This window comes from Apostichopus japonicus, chromosome 9 (assembly GCF_037975245.1).
Source record: "Apostichopus japonicus isolate 1M-3 chromosome 9, ASM3797524v1, whole genome shotgun sequence".
Taxonomy (NCBI): Eukaryota; Metazoa; Echinodermata; class Holothuroidea; order Aspidochirotida; family Stichopodidae; genus Apostichopus; species Apostichopus japonicus.
In genome coordinates, this window is record NC_092569.1 from 20,178,856 (window position 1) to 20,194,796 (window position 15,941).

General features: G+C 36.7%; 1 protein-coding gene across 1 annotated transcript in view; it reads left to right on the plus strand.

The window, feature by feature from the left end:
• The window catches only part of LOC139973134 (ficolin-1-A-like), a 51,276-nt gene extending 47,177 nt beyond the window's left edge, over window positions 1-4,099 (plus strand). Inside the window, exons 8-9 of the mRNA XM_071979575.1 lie at window positions 886-1,150; window positions 3,212-4,099. Of these exons, the coding sequence (XP_071835676.1) occupies window positions 886-1,150; window positions 3,212-3,447 (501 nt within the window). The 3' untranslated portion in view covers window positions 3,448-4,099. The remainder of the gene's footprint in view (window positions 1-885; window positions 1,151-3,211) is intronic.
• Window positions 4,100-15,941: the final 11,842 nt, after the last annotated feature.

The following is a 15,941-nucleotide window of genomic DNA, read 5'->3' on the forward strand; positions in this document are numbered from 1 at the left end:
AAAAAGGCATAATCATTTTCTTTTTTTCATTTTAATGCATTGCATAATTTACACTAACACTTTCCTTTACATCCTTTGACCACATAACCTGTGCAGTGGCGGAGCGTCCATACAGTCAGGGGGGAGCGGATGCCCCCCCCCCCCCTGACGGACTCAAATGGACTGCGGTCGACCTTTTCAGCTCTTAACCACTTTTTACTTATTCACGATTATTGACTTTTTTATTGCGCTCTCATCTATAAATATTGACATTTGTCACATTTTGTTGGTGTAATTTGGCGATGACACCTATTTAATTCTTCGTTTATCTGCAAATTAGCCAGGCCCGGAAAGGGTCATTTCCGGCGATCTAGGGAGTATCTTTACTTAAAAAAATTGTGTACGCTACGCGCCAATCTGTGGTGGCGCTCCGCTTAGATAGGGTTGAAAGCGCCCCTTCAGACCATTCTCGTCACCCCCCCCCCCCCGACCAATACCCCTAGCTCCGCCACTGAACCTGTAGCGTTTTACGTTGATGAGTAATGCACTATAAGCGATCAGAATATGATATCCTATTTACACATGTGTAAGGTTTTGGGCATTTTTGACCTTATTACGTCATAGCTCACGTAGGAACCACATCTATTTTGTCATTTTGATATATACAACAATGGGCCATATGCAGTTTTTACCGCTTGGAGTTTCACCTCTGACCTTGGGCGCTATGATGAATGTCTTTTCTTTTCCGGACTGAGAATGGGGGAGAAGTTGCTGGCATCTTTAGTTTAGACAACCACATGCATGTAATTTAGTTGCTTGCTTCAATACTTGAGAATACATAACATCTCTTTTAAAAGAAACTGGTATAACAGTGTTACTATAATATTTTATCTCCCCATCAATCAGGTATTCCAACGTCGTGTTGATGGTTCTGTTGATTTCAATCGTAACTGGATCAGCTACAAAGGAGGCTTTGGTGATGTCAGTCATGAGTTTTGGTTGGGTAACGATAAATTGTATCACCTCACCAATAAAGGCAATTATCAACTCCGGATTGATTTTGTGAGCAGAGATGGTGATCCATTCTATGCTAAATTTGACCGGTTCCGTATCAACAATGAAAGTGACAACTATCGACTGTCTAAAATTGGAGAATACAGCGGAAATGCAGGTTTGTAAACAGTTAGGCTATTGTGTGATTAGATAATCAATGCTCAAACGTCGTAAAACAAATATACTCATGTCGGCCATGTTAATGATGCATTCGTGGTGATAATCAAAGAGTAATATATATTATTATAACCTTGTATATTCTATGGCGTCGGTGGAGTAACACCGATCGGTAGAGGGGGCAGACGGTATTTACAGGCTGCGATAATGACTTATCAATTTATAAAGATAGTCTATGGAGCCTATCAAAAATAAGTGACTGCGATATAATCGATAAAGCAAACTCAATTTGATTTTCCCTTGATTTTTTCTCTCTTTCTTCTCTGAAATTAATACTATGAAATCAGAATTTAAAATACAATCAGTTAAATTATAGTTGTCGTTGCCTTAATTAAAATATCAATGTTTTTTTTTTTTTTAATTGTATTCAAACCTGTGATTGGTGGACAAAATAACATCTCTAAAATAATAATTATTAAGTAGCACATCGCTCAAACGAGCTATTCCCAAGTAAAGCCAGACAATCGATCAAAAAAAATCGATCAAAAAATAATGTAAAACACTTATTTTCTTAACTTGTTCGAAATAATTGAGCGTAAAAAAGTTTAGTGAGCACGTTCCAGTGATAAATGTAACGGGGCTTAAAGGAGTTTACATGGTACATTAAATATATTACAGACTGTAATAAATACTAACACTATCTCTGATAATTTTTACGATACATTCGCTACAGTAGTTTTGTTACCAATATGATTTTGTGGAAATATCCGTTTGAACTTACTTATGTATGTTTCTACATACAATACACAGATATACGCTAATGCTGAAGGGACAATAAGTCAACACTGTCACAATATCCGTTGTAGCAGGATACGTCTTAATAAAAAAAATCACCCTCGTAGGACGAATCCAGATCAATTTAAAGTTTTATACTGAGCCTATGATAGCAATTCAATGTACCGCCACATCTGCACAGTCCACGGAAGCTTGGAAGGCACACCCAATATTTTGTTAATATTAAGAAGAAAAGAGGAAACCATATGTTTCGGTTGATGTACGTGACACGTTAAGATCGTAGGATAATATGGACAGATGGAGAAGTATACTCATTATAATAATAATAATAATAATAATAATTTGTGAATAGAATTTTTAAGTAAACTGGTAATGTTTGGATGTCAAATATGTTTTGATTAAGTCTGGCAATTTATGTCTTTATACGTAAGCTGCAAGTAATCATTCCATGGTAATACACGCTATAATAATAATAATTAAATATTTCACACAAGTTTTATCAAAGATAGTGATTTTTTTACATTGATTTCGCTTACGTAAATTATGAGTAACTCCTTACCCGTATAAAGTTTAAATTTTATTACCACTTTTATGTTTATAATTTTATTTTGTTTTTATTGATGGCATTAAATAAAAACAATCTTTCCGTATTTTAGACAGCAATCTTAAAAAGTATACAGACCAAGCGTTTAGCAGTTTGTCGGCATATTGAAAAATTAAAACAATGTAAAATAACAATGTCTTTTGGACCATATTTAAGTTTACTGTTAGTAACTCAAATGCAGGTGAAGCGGGAAGGAACTCAATTGGGGAGTGTGAAGGGGGGGGGGGGGAGTGGGGAGTGGGTTTGCAAAACCTTCGAGGGACAGAGAGGCATGTGACATTGAGTAAATCACGTCCGTGCGAAAGACCCTATGTCAATTTTATTTGTTGTTTTTCAAGGGCACATTACTTTCATAAAAATTGTCTTTAAGTTGTCAAAATAGAGTATTTTCACAAAATTGGGAGGAGATGAGAGATTCATCCCCAGCCCTGTGCCTGGATCTTCTTCACTTTTATTTTGTTTTTATATGTTATCTTCAGACATTATAATATGATAATAGAGATTGGATAGTTGATAATTCGATAAATCTTGATGTTTTGAGATAATTTCCCAACTATGATGCATACTACTCTATCCCGACGTTGATTGTTTATGGTTTTATTTTTTCAACTCAATATGCATAACCATAATTAAAATGCGTTCATGTTATTGTTTAATATTCAGGTGGTGCTGGAGGTTTAAAGAATCGCTTGAATTATTCCTTCAGTACCTCGGACAAGAACAATGGAGGATGTTCGGATGACTACCATTGTGGCTGGTGGTTCCGGGTTAATGATTTACGTTCCCTCAATGGTGACTATCATGCAGCACTGAATGTAAAGTCAGGTATATCCTGGTATACACCGTCTGGTTCCTATGAAAATATCAAGTATACTGAGATGAAGATAAGGCCTGTCTAGTGCGTTGTAGATGTTTAGAATAATTCTCAGCTTTGAATAATCTAGAGATAACTTAAACATTATAAACAGAGAATGATGATAAACTGATCACCATCGGCAGTGAAACAAGTCATTGAAAATAAAGAAACAAGACTCATTAAAAATAGTTAATTGTTAAATATCCGTGTTTAGACCTTCTACTATCATTCTTATAATGATGCATATTTAATGTTCGTAACACAGAGTGAACCTGTAAGTATTTTGGTAAATAGCTACTATATTCCCCTTTATATTACTTTAATATGTTATCTGTAGACATTACGATTCAAGTAAGTGTCTGGAAGTTAGCAACTTCCTTATTTTGCTTGGTTGTCGTGTTTTTTTTCTGTTTGTTCCTTTATGTTATGATAATTATGTTATAATAACTGGTTACCTTTCACACCTCACATATCACTAGAGGATTGACTAATGTGTGTGAATTGTTGCCTGTAGTTTCTGTATGATGAAAACAGATTTCCGGTAGAGCTGATAATTATAACCTCAGCTGACAGACTTACTTAGAAACAGAATCATTCTAGTACAGATGCTTATTAGGCAAAGTGAATTAGGATAATTGTTCTATTGTACAAGGTTGCAGTTTTTAGGTTAAATACATCGGTTATTACTAATTGATTGGTAAAATACTGACGTTTGTTTTAAATTTTAACTGACATACTTTCTCACCAGATTTAAACATTTACTCTGGCTCTATTGTAACAAACTATAAATAAATTCTAAGAAGGAAAAGCTATCGTTGTAAACAATTTACATTAATGATTATAAAACAGTCTATGTACTATCATTCTTTATAAATCTTCTTTGTCGATCCAGAAATTATAGCAAATTTATTGGAGATATATCCGCGACGAAGAATTAAACAGAAAAGAACATGAAGAAAGTGAGATAAATATTAGTATATATATTACGATTTGTTGTGCGACGAAATTTTAGTAATAGTCTCAAAATTGTAGGCAAAATCGGACGAAGAATTGGCTAAGATTGTATTATTCGCTGTTATTCTTCAATAACGGTAAAGGCGAAGCAAAACCATATCAATTATTTATTTCTAGTTAATATCCATCCCATTTCCTATTCCCTTATCATTGTGTTCATTCATTGAGTATAATTTCACTTTAATCTTTTACAAATGATTATAGGAAGAAAAAATTTAAAATCATTTTTTTTAAATATATTTAAAAATGTTATTTGGAGATTCGATGAATATATGTAGTCACTCAAAAGTCAGCTTATTTCTTGTTATTGCCTTTTTTTCGTCGTTCTTTCTGTCTCCATAATGTCTCTAAAAAGTTTTTCTATCGTTCTGACCAATTCCAACTTAAACAACCACCATCGTATGTTCAGATATATTAAATGGATTATCCATCCCTAATATGCCAATTTACTTAATCCCGACTCCCCAATCTGCTAATTAATATAATACGTCATCGATATGCACACTTTAGAAACCTGTTGTAGTTTCCATCGTTAAAGATAATGTCATGATTCACCCCCCCCCCTCTGTCCTCCCCCAGGAATCAGTTTCCATATACATCGGAACCAGCTTCAACGGTCCCACGGTCACACTTCCTCCTTTATCAGTTTATAAAATCCTGGATCCGTCTCAAATGACAATAGGTTCTTTCACTGACTTATGACAGTTGAGTCATTCTCGAAGAAAACGATGTGTGATATTCTGTCTGTGTATGTATGTATGTATGTATGTATAAGGGGGGGGGGGTGTGGAGTGGTGGGGAGATTCGAGCGTTAGGCTGCGTTATCTGACTGAGTATCATTGCCAGGCTAGTAAAATGAATATGAACATCACCAAAGACAGTCAGGTAAAAATATTTGACATTATTATATTTATGAGATTTCTTGAAATGAACGAAATATACGGAATGAAACGGAATGAAACGGAATGAACGGAATGAACGGGATGAGCGGGATTAGCGGGATGAGCGGATTGAGCGGCATTAGCGGATTGAGCGGGATGAGCGGGATGAACGGGATGAACGGGATGAGCGGGATGAAAGGGATGAACGTGATGAGCGGGATGAGCGAGATGAGCGGATTGAGCGGGATGAGCCGGATGAGCGGGATTAGCGGGATGAGCGGGATGAACGGGATTAGCGGGATGATCGGGATTGGTTGGATGAACGGGATGAACGGGATAAGCGGATTGAGCGGCATGAGGGCATGAGCGGATTGAGCGGGATGAGCGGGATGAACGGGATGAGCGGGATGAACGGGATTAGCGGGATGATCGGGATTGGTGGGATGAACAGGATGAACGGGATAAGCGGATTGAGCGGCATGAGCGGCATGAGCGGATTGAGCGGGATGAGCGGGATGAACGAGATGAGCGGGATTAGCGGGATGAAATGGGGGTGTAGGCGGTTTTACACTATCTAACGCAACGAGTGGCCAAGAACCTGAAATATTTTTAAGGGAGGGCCCGAAGAACATGAACTTAATGCATGCTCCTCATGGTGAAACATAATTGCACCTATTAGGTGAATTGAGTGTACTTTTAATAGTAGGAAAGACTAGCGTAGGTTCGTATGACCAACTAGACCGGTTTCTGCTCTCAACCTTTATAGGAGGAGCTTCATCAGTAGTACGCCTTTGAATATTTTATATTCGGCATGAGCGTCTCGTTCTCAAAATGCATCTATTTTCTGTGCACGAGTTTTTTTTTATGGCCTCATGGTGCATCTATAAGAGCATCTAAAAGAGCTTCGTGTGAACCTTGAGAGTCAGCTGATTCTTCGTTTGTACGAAACCTTGAGTTAACAAGTAAATCTTTGAGATTTTGGGCCCTTTTGTAGGCAAGAATCGGTTCTTTTGGAAACAGTTTGGATAATTCCGCGTGTTGCGAAATTAAATGCCAATGTTTCAAAAGTGTTTTTTTCAACTGCGTGGTTTTGATGTGGGGTGTATAGGTAAGCTTGAACACCAGTGGTGGTTCCTTTTGTTTAGGATTGGTAGTGAGGTAATGCCTACGGTTTTCAAATTTTATGCCTTTAGTGGCTGTGGCAATTTCCTCTTTCTTATAGTTACGGAGTAACAGTTTCTCTGTGAACGCATTCTTTTTCTGTAAGAAATCAGTCTCGTTGTTACAGAGACGTGCGTATCGTAATATTTCCCCTTTAATGAAGCCTTTAAAAGTGGCAAGTGGGTGTGCAGAGTTTCTGTCGAGGTATTGGAAGGTTTCCGTGGGTTTGGTGTGGACTTTAGTGTCTAATAACCCATTGGTTTCGAACCTTGTACCTTTGAAGATTTTTAAATCTAGGTATGTTACCTCGGTGTTTGATATTTCTACCGTAAACTTTAAGAAGCGGTGGATTTCATTCAACCTTTTTACTAGGTGTTCAAGTTCCTGATGTGTACCGTCGTAGGGCAATAGAATGCCATCTCTATAGCGGAGCCATTTTAAGATTTTATTATCTGTCGGTAAAATCTGGTTACAGTACCAACGAAAACAAAGCACAGGCTAGTATATGTTACTCGTACGTACGTTCATAGATGCGTAGTATTTTCATATGCTTGCTAAGATCGTTAATATGAATACCAGAATACCGAGCTATTTGAACGAAATGCAATAAAACCAGGATTATTCGAACTTTGAACTGTTAGGCAACGAATCCGGAATACCTGTAACTCTCTGCAGAAGAGCGTGACGTGATTTGAACTGTGTCATACGGTAAACGTTGTAGTGTGATAGTGATGTAGTGATATAGTGATCGATTTCCGCCCCGTCCCACAAAACCAACAGCTCATTATAAGTTGGATGTTATTACAGGAAGCGTCAGCCCCGAATGATTGTAGTCAACAATCTAATACTGAGAGCGTATAGTATGCATGGTTTGTACAAGGATTCGTTTATAGATTTCCGTATACATTGGATGGTTTGGTATAGAATTGAATGATCTTAGCACTAACAGTACGCTATTGTTTAGGTACCATCACCATTCATAAACCATGATGTATGCTTATTGTATTCAATTTACGCTGTTTTCATTGTTTTTGATTTAACTTGTTGATTTCATTAGTAATATCAATGTCATAATACAGTACCCCATATTCTCAAATCTAGGCATAGTTGACCTCAAACGACTAACGAGAAAACAGCAATATCTGCCAGTGTATATTTGTTTGTGTATCCTCACTTTATCCTGTATAACGAAGTACGCGAGAATCCTTTTTAATAATACAGTGGAATACGTAGTTTATAGGAAGCTGATTTAAGTTCCTTTGAAAACAAACTGAGGAGAGAGTCTCAGTTTGGTTGATTGAATCTTTAGTCACGTTTAACTAGTATTGACTGTCTTGGTATAGTTTTGATCAATGCTACTATCATTCCATGGAAGAAGGAACGAAGGTATACTAAAGATTTTCCAGAAAAGCTGAGCTATTTACATACAAACGATTACACAAGGTCACCGTGAAGGAAGAAAGTAGAGGGATGACCATCGAAAGACGACCACGTAAGTATGCATTCAATATGATGCGTCTCGCGTCAGTACGGACAGCGGTGGATGTGGACACAACCGTATACATGTCCCACCACTCCCCCGTTTAATAATGCTTCAAAGGTGCCTCAAATAAGCTCACAGTACAGACAACATGCGTCACTTTTTAGATGAACGACGAGATAATTATGACGTCAGCGAAAAGTTTGTTTTCATTTTCCAGCGAATATGTTCACAAGTTGTCATTGCGCAGTCGTCAACAAACCAAGAGTATCACAGCACTTAAAGAAGATCGACGAAAGGTTGACCGTGACCGAGATCGCTTGATTAAACTCGTTCGAGGCGCTCTTCAAGACAAACAGAACATGACGTCATGTGTATCCAACATCGAAGAGTCCAAAAGTAATATCAGACTGAAGCAAAAGCTGAAAGCTAGGACAAATCGGTTTGTCTGCAAACCTGATGATAATTTCCATATTCAATTTTTAGTAACTTATTGATATACCAATATGGTTTTATCTGTTTTGTGACTGTAACAGTTGAACAGAGAGTATTTTCATTTCTAGTTACGTCGGCTAATATGACTATGAATCAGCAAAGTGACTCTTTGAGTGTTTTATTTTTTTTTATTTCTATAGGTTCTATTCTATGGCATTAAAATGTAAGACTCTTGTTTCTCTATCACTGAGGTCAGCTCCATGCATACACGGTGGATATATTTATATACCGAAGGAAAGTAGTCAGGGACATTAAATTTCATCATCAAGATATGTGTTGCAAACTCGTAGACCTTACTAGAGCAGACATGGCTTTGTTCTTCAATTTGACAATCTATACCGTTAATCTCTGCTCCTTCATGTGTTGCTTCAATTTGAACAAATTATAATTTTAACTTGTTATGGTCATAATCGTTCTTGTTATGCAACGCTGCTCTATCCATTGACAGTTTGAGAAGGAGGCTGATTAAATTGTCTTCATCCTGATTGTGTATATTCGTCATATGTTAAATTTATAAGTATTAACCTTATTGGCCAAAATATATATTATTAGTTTGCTTTATTATTATTATTGATTCTTTGTTTGCATGTGAACCGTACATAATGCATATAAAATAAAGTCATGTAAAGTAGGAGATGATGAAAACTGGAATGATAATTAAAAAAAAAACAGCTCCTCCATAAGGGCAAACAGGACGCCATTATGAGAATCAAAAATAGAAGATTAATGAAAAGGCTATAAATTGTACGTTGCTAGGAGGAACCGGGATTTGTCAACACTGTGAATAAAGAAGATATGACATAAAAGAAACCTGTTCATATTATTAATTACTCTTCCACAGACTGGTGTGTACTTAATTGATTTACTATATACTGAATATGGCATTATATTGGCAAGTTTATGATTGAAATATACATTGTGAATATTCAATATTCCTCAACAGCCTGGTGTGTATTCAAGTTGATAAGCTATGTACTGTATATGGCTTTAAAGTACTAAGTGAGCGATTTGCAACTAAATTGTCTATACTAGTAACAAGTTGCAATAAACCATGCAATATCACTGTCTGTCTATCTATCTATCCGTTTTGTGACATAATTAGATTCTAAGAGTGTGTTTTGATGTGGGTTTGAATTTTATGGTGGCAGGGGCCAGAGTGCTGGGAGAGAAGACCGTTACGGGGTTTTTTTTATTGGGGGGGGGGCTTCCTCGGAAGAATGCTCTATTTTGTATTCGATCTATCAAGAGCAACATGACTCTGATGACGTCAGCTAATGTTCATTAAACTTCGTTTATTGATTAATAACATGATGGTACAACATCTGACTTTATTTGACCATACTAAGAAAATATTTGTGATGATATTGTTTTTGTGATGTTTCTTGATTTTTGTATAGCACGATACGAAATAAATATGCACTAGCCCACCCGTACTGGAAAAAAAATCGTTTATTGTGTTCGAAATTTCTGCCACAGAATGGTTTATAGAAAATTGGTAAGGCTCCTTTAAAGGGAAGCGTGTTGAGCTTATGAATAATATAACAGTGAGACGGAAAAAGCAACATTCATCCGTCAATCATTCATTTGTTTTAATAAATCATACTCGTTTAATTATATAGAATAATGTCCTACACTGTTCACAACAAGGAGAAATAATGTTTCCAAACGGAAGGTTCGAAACTTTATCAGAAGAGATGAAAGAAAGCATTAATATTAGCAAGACTATTTGATATCTTTAATAGATGTCTTGTACATATATCAGACAAAGCGGCGACCTCGTACTTTAATAACGCAAGCCATTTTACTTTGTAGAAATTATTAGTTTGCGATCCTTGCTGTAAATTCACAATTTACATGTGTTGTATTAATAGTGGATATGAATTAATGTTAATAGCTTGAGATGATAAAAAATAGAATAAATAGTAGGACACAATACACAATTGATATCTCCAGAATATGGGCAAACACGACGCCATTATGAAAAACAAAATAAAAAGAGAAGATTAATAAAGAGAAAAGTAATGTATTGTGCTATTTCTAGGATGAATCGTCTTCTGTTATCACTATGAAAAGAGCAAATGAAATAGAAACGAAGCCGTCCATACTCATTAATATGAATTTAACAAGTCGGATAATTATTCATTTAACTGATTATACCGTAAGGCATAGGCGATATTAACTCCAGTTATATGCTTCGTGTGGCTTTAGATTGCGAAGTGTTTGCATTACGCCTACATTCAAAGTGACTTATAGCAGTAAGGTATATGTGTGTATCAAATCCTATATGTGTAAAGCTGCACCGTCCTACACATCAAAATGCACCTCACTGACACCAACATGGAAATGTATGTATGTCATTCCGACAATTTTTTGGTCTGAACTTTTTTACAGAGTAATTGTCAATATGCCAGTATTTGATTCTGTTCACATGACAAAAACATGATTATGCTTGAGCCTATATTTCCCGAGTATTACATGTCGAACACACATATACTATTCATCACCGACTACTTAAGATGTGGTAAGTAAACTCCATAGAAAGTTAACGGTAGTCTATAGCAACGTACCATTCTGTTTGCGCAGAAACTAATGTACCTGAGTAACTTAGACCATGTGAGTATTACCATGACGTGGTAATACTTCTATTGTAAGATTAAACCTACGTAGTCAGTCACATTTATTTAATGTATAATTGATATTATTACAAACAGTAGCTTTCGTGTAATGGTAGGCCCGACTCAAACTTATATTTACAGACTCAGTTTCATTGATAAAATAGTTCAAGATGAATCTTTGCAGTTTTAGATACTTATTCATTTACACAAATCCATCATATCAATCTCATCAACATAGTGTTTTGAAATGTCCATCCATCCATCCATCCATCCATCCATCCATCCATCCATCCATCCATCCATCCATCCATCCATCCATCCATCCATCCATCCATCCATCCATCCATCCATCCATCCATCCATCCATCCATCCATCCATCCATCCATCCATCCATCCATCCATCCATCCATCCATCCATCCATCCATCCATCCATCCATCCATCCATCCATCCATCCATCCATCCATCCATCCATCCATCCATCCATCCATCCATCCATCCATCCATCCATCCATCCATCCATCCATCCATCCATTCATCCATCCATCCATCTCTCCATCCATTCATTCTTCCGTCAATCCATACTTATTCATTTACCATCATCTATCGAATCAATCTCATAAACATATTGTTTTTAAAATGTCCATCCGTCCATCCGTCCGTCCGTCCGTCCGTCCGTCCGTCCTTCCGTCCGTCCGTCCGTCCGTCCGTCCGTCCGTCCGTCCAACCATCCATCCATCCCTCCATCTATCCATCCATCCATCCATCCATACATACATCCAAACATCCATTCATCCATCCATCCATCCATTCATCCATCCATCCATCCACCCATCTATCCATCCATCCATCCATTCATCCATCCATCCATCTATCCATCCATTCATCCTTCCGTCAATCCATACTTATTCATTTACCATCATCTATCGAATCAATCTCATAAACATATTGTTTTTAAAATGTAACTCCGTCAGCCCGGTACAAATAGTAATTTTTCTTTACAACCAGCGAATCATAGAAGACAGATTCTCCCTTAGCTTCATCGTATATCATTGATACATGTTTCATTATATTTCGCAAAATACATTATCGTTCAACATCACACTTTATTTTACCGTAGCCAAATTATTTGTGTCAATATGTTTGACAAGATACTGAAATGTCGTATTCTTTCTGGTGCGAGACGAAATAAATTTGCATGAGCCCAAGTACTACATCAATCAAACATCATTATTTTTGAAATTTCTGCCACAGAATGGACTCAGAAGGATCTCTATATAGTAAAGAGTGATGAGTAAAAGAGGAATCAACTTAATAGGAAGAATTCACATTCATCCACCTATTAAACACATTTTTATTTTCTAATTTGTGAAGCTCTTCTCGTTTAATTATATGGAATAATTTTCATACATGGTTTCCAATTCGAAGCAATACTGTTTATATTTCAGTACAGAGGTCATTAAGCACTTTTCATCGTTATCTTGTGATAAAGGTCGTGTAAAGAAATCGACAAATTACGACCGGACAGTTTTCTAACGTCAGCTTTGCCTTTGTAGATATGATTAGTTTGATTTCCTTATCGTTTAAGTCATCGTTTGCATGTGATCCATTCATAGTGCATTTAAAATAAAGTCAATTAAAGTCGGTGATGATAAAACAATGGAATGAATATTACAAACAAACACACACAATTGACGGTTCCTCTATATGGGCAAACAGGACGCCATTATGAATTGTACGTTGCTAGGAGGAACCGGGATTTGTCAACACTGTGAAAAAAGAAGATATGACATAAAAGAAACCTGTTCATAATATTATTTAATATTCAAAAGGCCGGTGTATTTGATTCATACTGAATACGACATATTGCCAAGTGTATGATTTAAACCTACATTGTGAATATTCATTATTCTTCAACAGCCTGGTGCGTATTCAAGTTTATAAGCTATAAACTGTATATGGCTTTAGAGTGCTAAGTAAGCGATTTGCATCTAAGTTGTCTATTATAGTAAAAAGTTGCAATAAACAATGCAATATCACTGTCTGTCTATCTCTCTGTTCTGTGACATGATTGTACAACATCTGACTTTTTTTTTTGACCGTACTAAAGCACACTCGATACTATATAATAGCTAGTACAGTAACTACTGTTCATGTTCCACAACCGTGCATCAGTAACTACTGCAGTGTGTTCGTTACATGTGTTACAGGTGGCACAGTAATTATTGCAAAGCTGTTACACTTTGCACTACGAGTCCAAATGGTGAAAATGCGCAGCGACTGGGTAACGAAGACTACTCACTAGCCGTACAATACGGAGTGCATGATCGGCGCTGGCACAACACGTAGCCGACACACTGCGGTGGTTATTTTATACTGCATGCGAGATTCAGATGGTAGCCTAACTTTTCTTGAATCGTATTAGTAAATCCATTTGATTGAAACATTCTTCACGGACAGGTGAGTGTGAAAATCTCAAATAGATACAGAACAGATACACAAAATGGGACCTAAGGTGGAGGAGGGGGAACCAAGATTTGCCTTATGGGTAGTTCCACATCTAAATTAGGCATAGGCGTAGGAGCCTCATTTGATTTAGGGGGGGGGGGGGGGCTGTAACGACTTGCCCGAAAAATATAACCAAAATTTTTCGCGCGCTCCGCGCGCGTTCCACATCTTAATGTGCATATCATATAGGTATTCTTCCGTTATTACATCACATGCCAATAACGTACAATCATTTTCCGTCTTATTACCCTTCCATATTGGTTATCATTATTGGGGAAGTCATTACAACAATAATCATAATAATAATAATAATATATGTTTAACCATTGAAAAATACATTGCAAATTATTCTTCTTTCAGTAGGTGCCAGTGGCGGAGCTAGGGGTATTGGTCAGGGGGGAGAGAATGGTCTGTAGGGGCGCTTTCGACACTATCTAAGCGGTGCGCCACCACAGGTTGGCGCGGAGCGTACAGACATTTTTTGGAGTCAAGATACTCCCTAGATAGATCGCCGGAAATCACCCTTTCCGGGCCTTGCTAATTTGCAGATAAACAAAGAAAAAATAGGTGTCATCGCCATTTGTCAGAAAATTGCACCAACAAAATGTGACAAATGTCAATAGGTATTTCAGAGCGCAATCAAAAAGTCAATAATCGCGAATTAGTAAAAAAGTGGTAAAAAAGCTGAAAAGGGCGCCAGCAGTCCATTTCAGTCCGTCAGGGGGTCATCCGCCCCCTCTGACTGTATGGACGCTCTGCCACTGGTAGGTGCCCGAAAAATTCTCAACATATTGCCCAAATTTTCACCAAAAATTTTGAAAAACACACTGCAAAGTATTATTCTTTCAGTAGGTGCCCGATAAAAAATCTCAGCATATTGCCCGAATTTTCACCATAAAACTTGAAAAAAACACTGCAAATTATTATTCTTTCAATAGGTGCCCGAAAAAATTCTCAGCATATTGACCGAATTTTCACCAAAAATATTGAAAACCATTTCAAATTATAATTCTTTCAATAGATGCCCGAAAATTTCTCAGCATATTGCCAAAGTTTCACCAAAAAAAAAATGAAAAACACACTGCAAATTATTCTTCTTCCAGTAGGTGCCCGAAAAATTCTCAGAATATTGCCCGAATTTTCACCAAAAAATATGGTTGGGGGCTGCAGCCCCCCCCAGCCCCCCCCCCCTCCCCCGCCTCCTACGCCTATGAAATTAGACATTAATATAGAATAGGTTACCAGCATTTACATTTACATGTGAACAAATTGTCATTTGTTTTAAATAATCATCCTCGTTTAATTATATGGTATAATATGTCCTGCACTGTTCACAACACGGAGAAATAATGTTTCTAAACGGAAGATTCTAAACTATATCAGAAGAGATGTGAGAAAGCGTTATTATTAGCAAGACTAGTTTTTATCTGTAATAAATGTGTACATATATCACACAAAACCACGACCTCGTGCTTTAATAACACAAGCCTTTTGCCTTTGCAGACATTATTAGTTTGCCATCCTTGCTGTAAATTCATCATTTACATGTGTTGTATTGATTATAATATGAATTAATGTCAATCATTTGAGATATTATAATATAGATATAGAACGAAACAAGAAACAATTGACATCTCCAGCATAAGGGCAAATATAGCGCCATTATGAAAAACAAAATAAAAAGAGAAAATGAATAAAGAGGATAAAAGTGTATATTGTTCCTTTTCTAGGATGAACAGTCCTTTTTCATTCACTATGTAAAGAGAAAAAGGAGAAAGAAACGAAAGCCGTCAATACTTATTAATATGAAATTAACAAGTCGGTTAATTATTCATTGACCTGATTATACCGTAAGGCAAATACGATAATAACTCAAACTATATGCTTCGTGTGGCTTTAGATTGCGAAGTGTTTGAATTACGCATACATTCAAAGTGACTTATTGCAGTAAGGTATATGTGTGTATCAAATCCTATATGTGTAAAGATACACCGTCCTTCACATCAAAATGCACCTCACTGACACCAACATGGAAAGTTCATTTTATGTATGTCATTCCGACAATTGTTTGGTCTGAACTTTGCACAGAGTCATTTTCAATATGTCTACATGTTTCTGTTTTCATGGCAAAAACATGAACATGCATGATTATATATTTTCCGAGTATTTCATGCCGGACACACATATACTATTCATTACCGACTATTTAAGATATGGTAAGTAAAATCCATAAAATATCTCTAAAATATTGATTTTCACATATCGCTATTTTGTTAGAACTTCGCCATTCTACTTGTCAGAACTTCTGCAACCATATCATGCAAATCGCAGTTTCATGAGATCACACAATAAATTACTTCTGTGTGAAAATCGCTCAAATCGA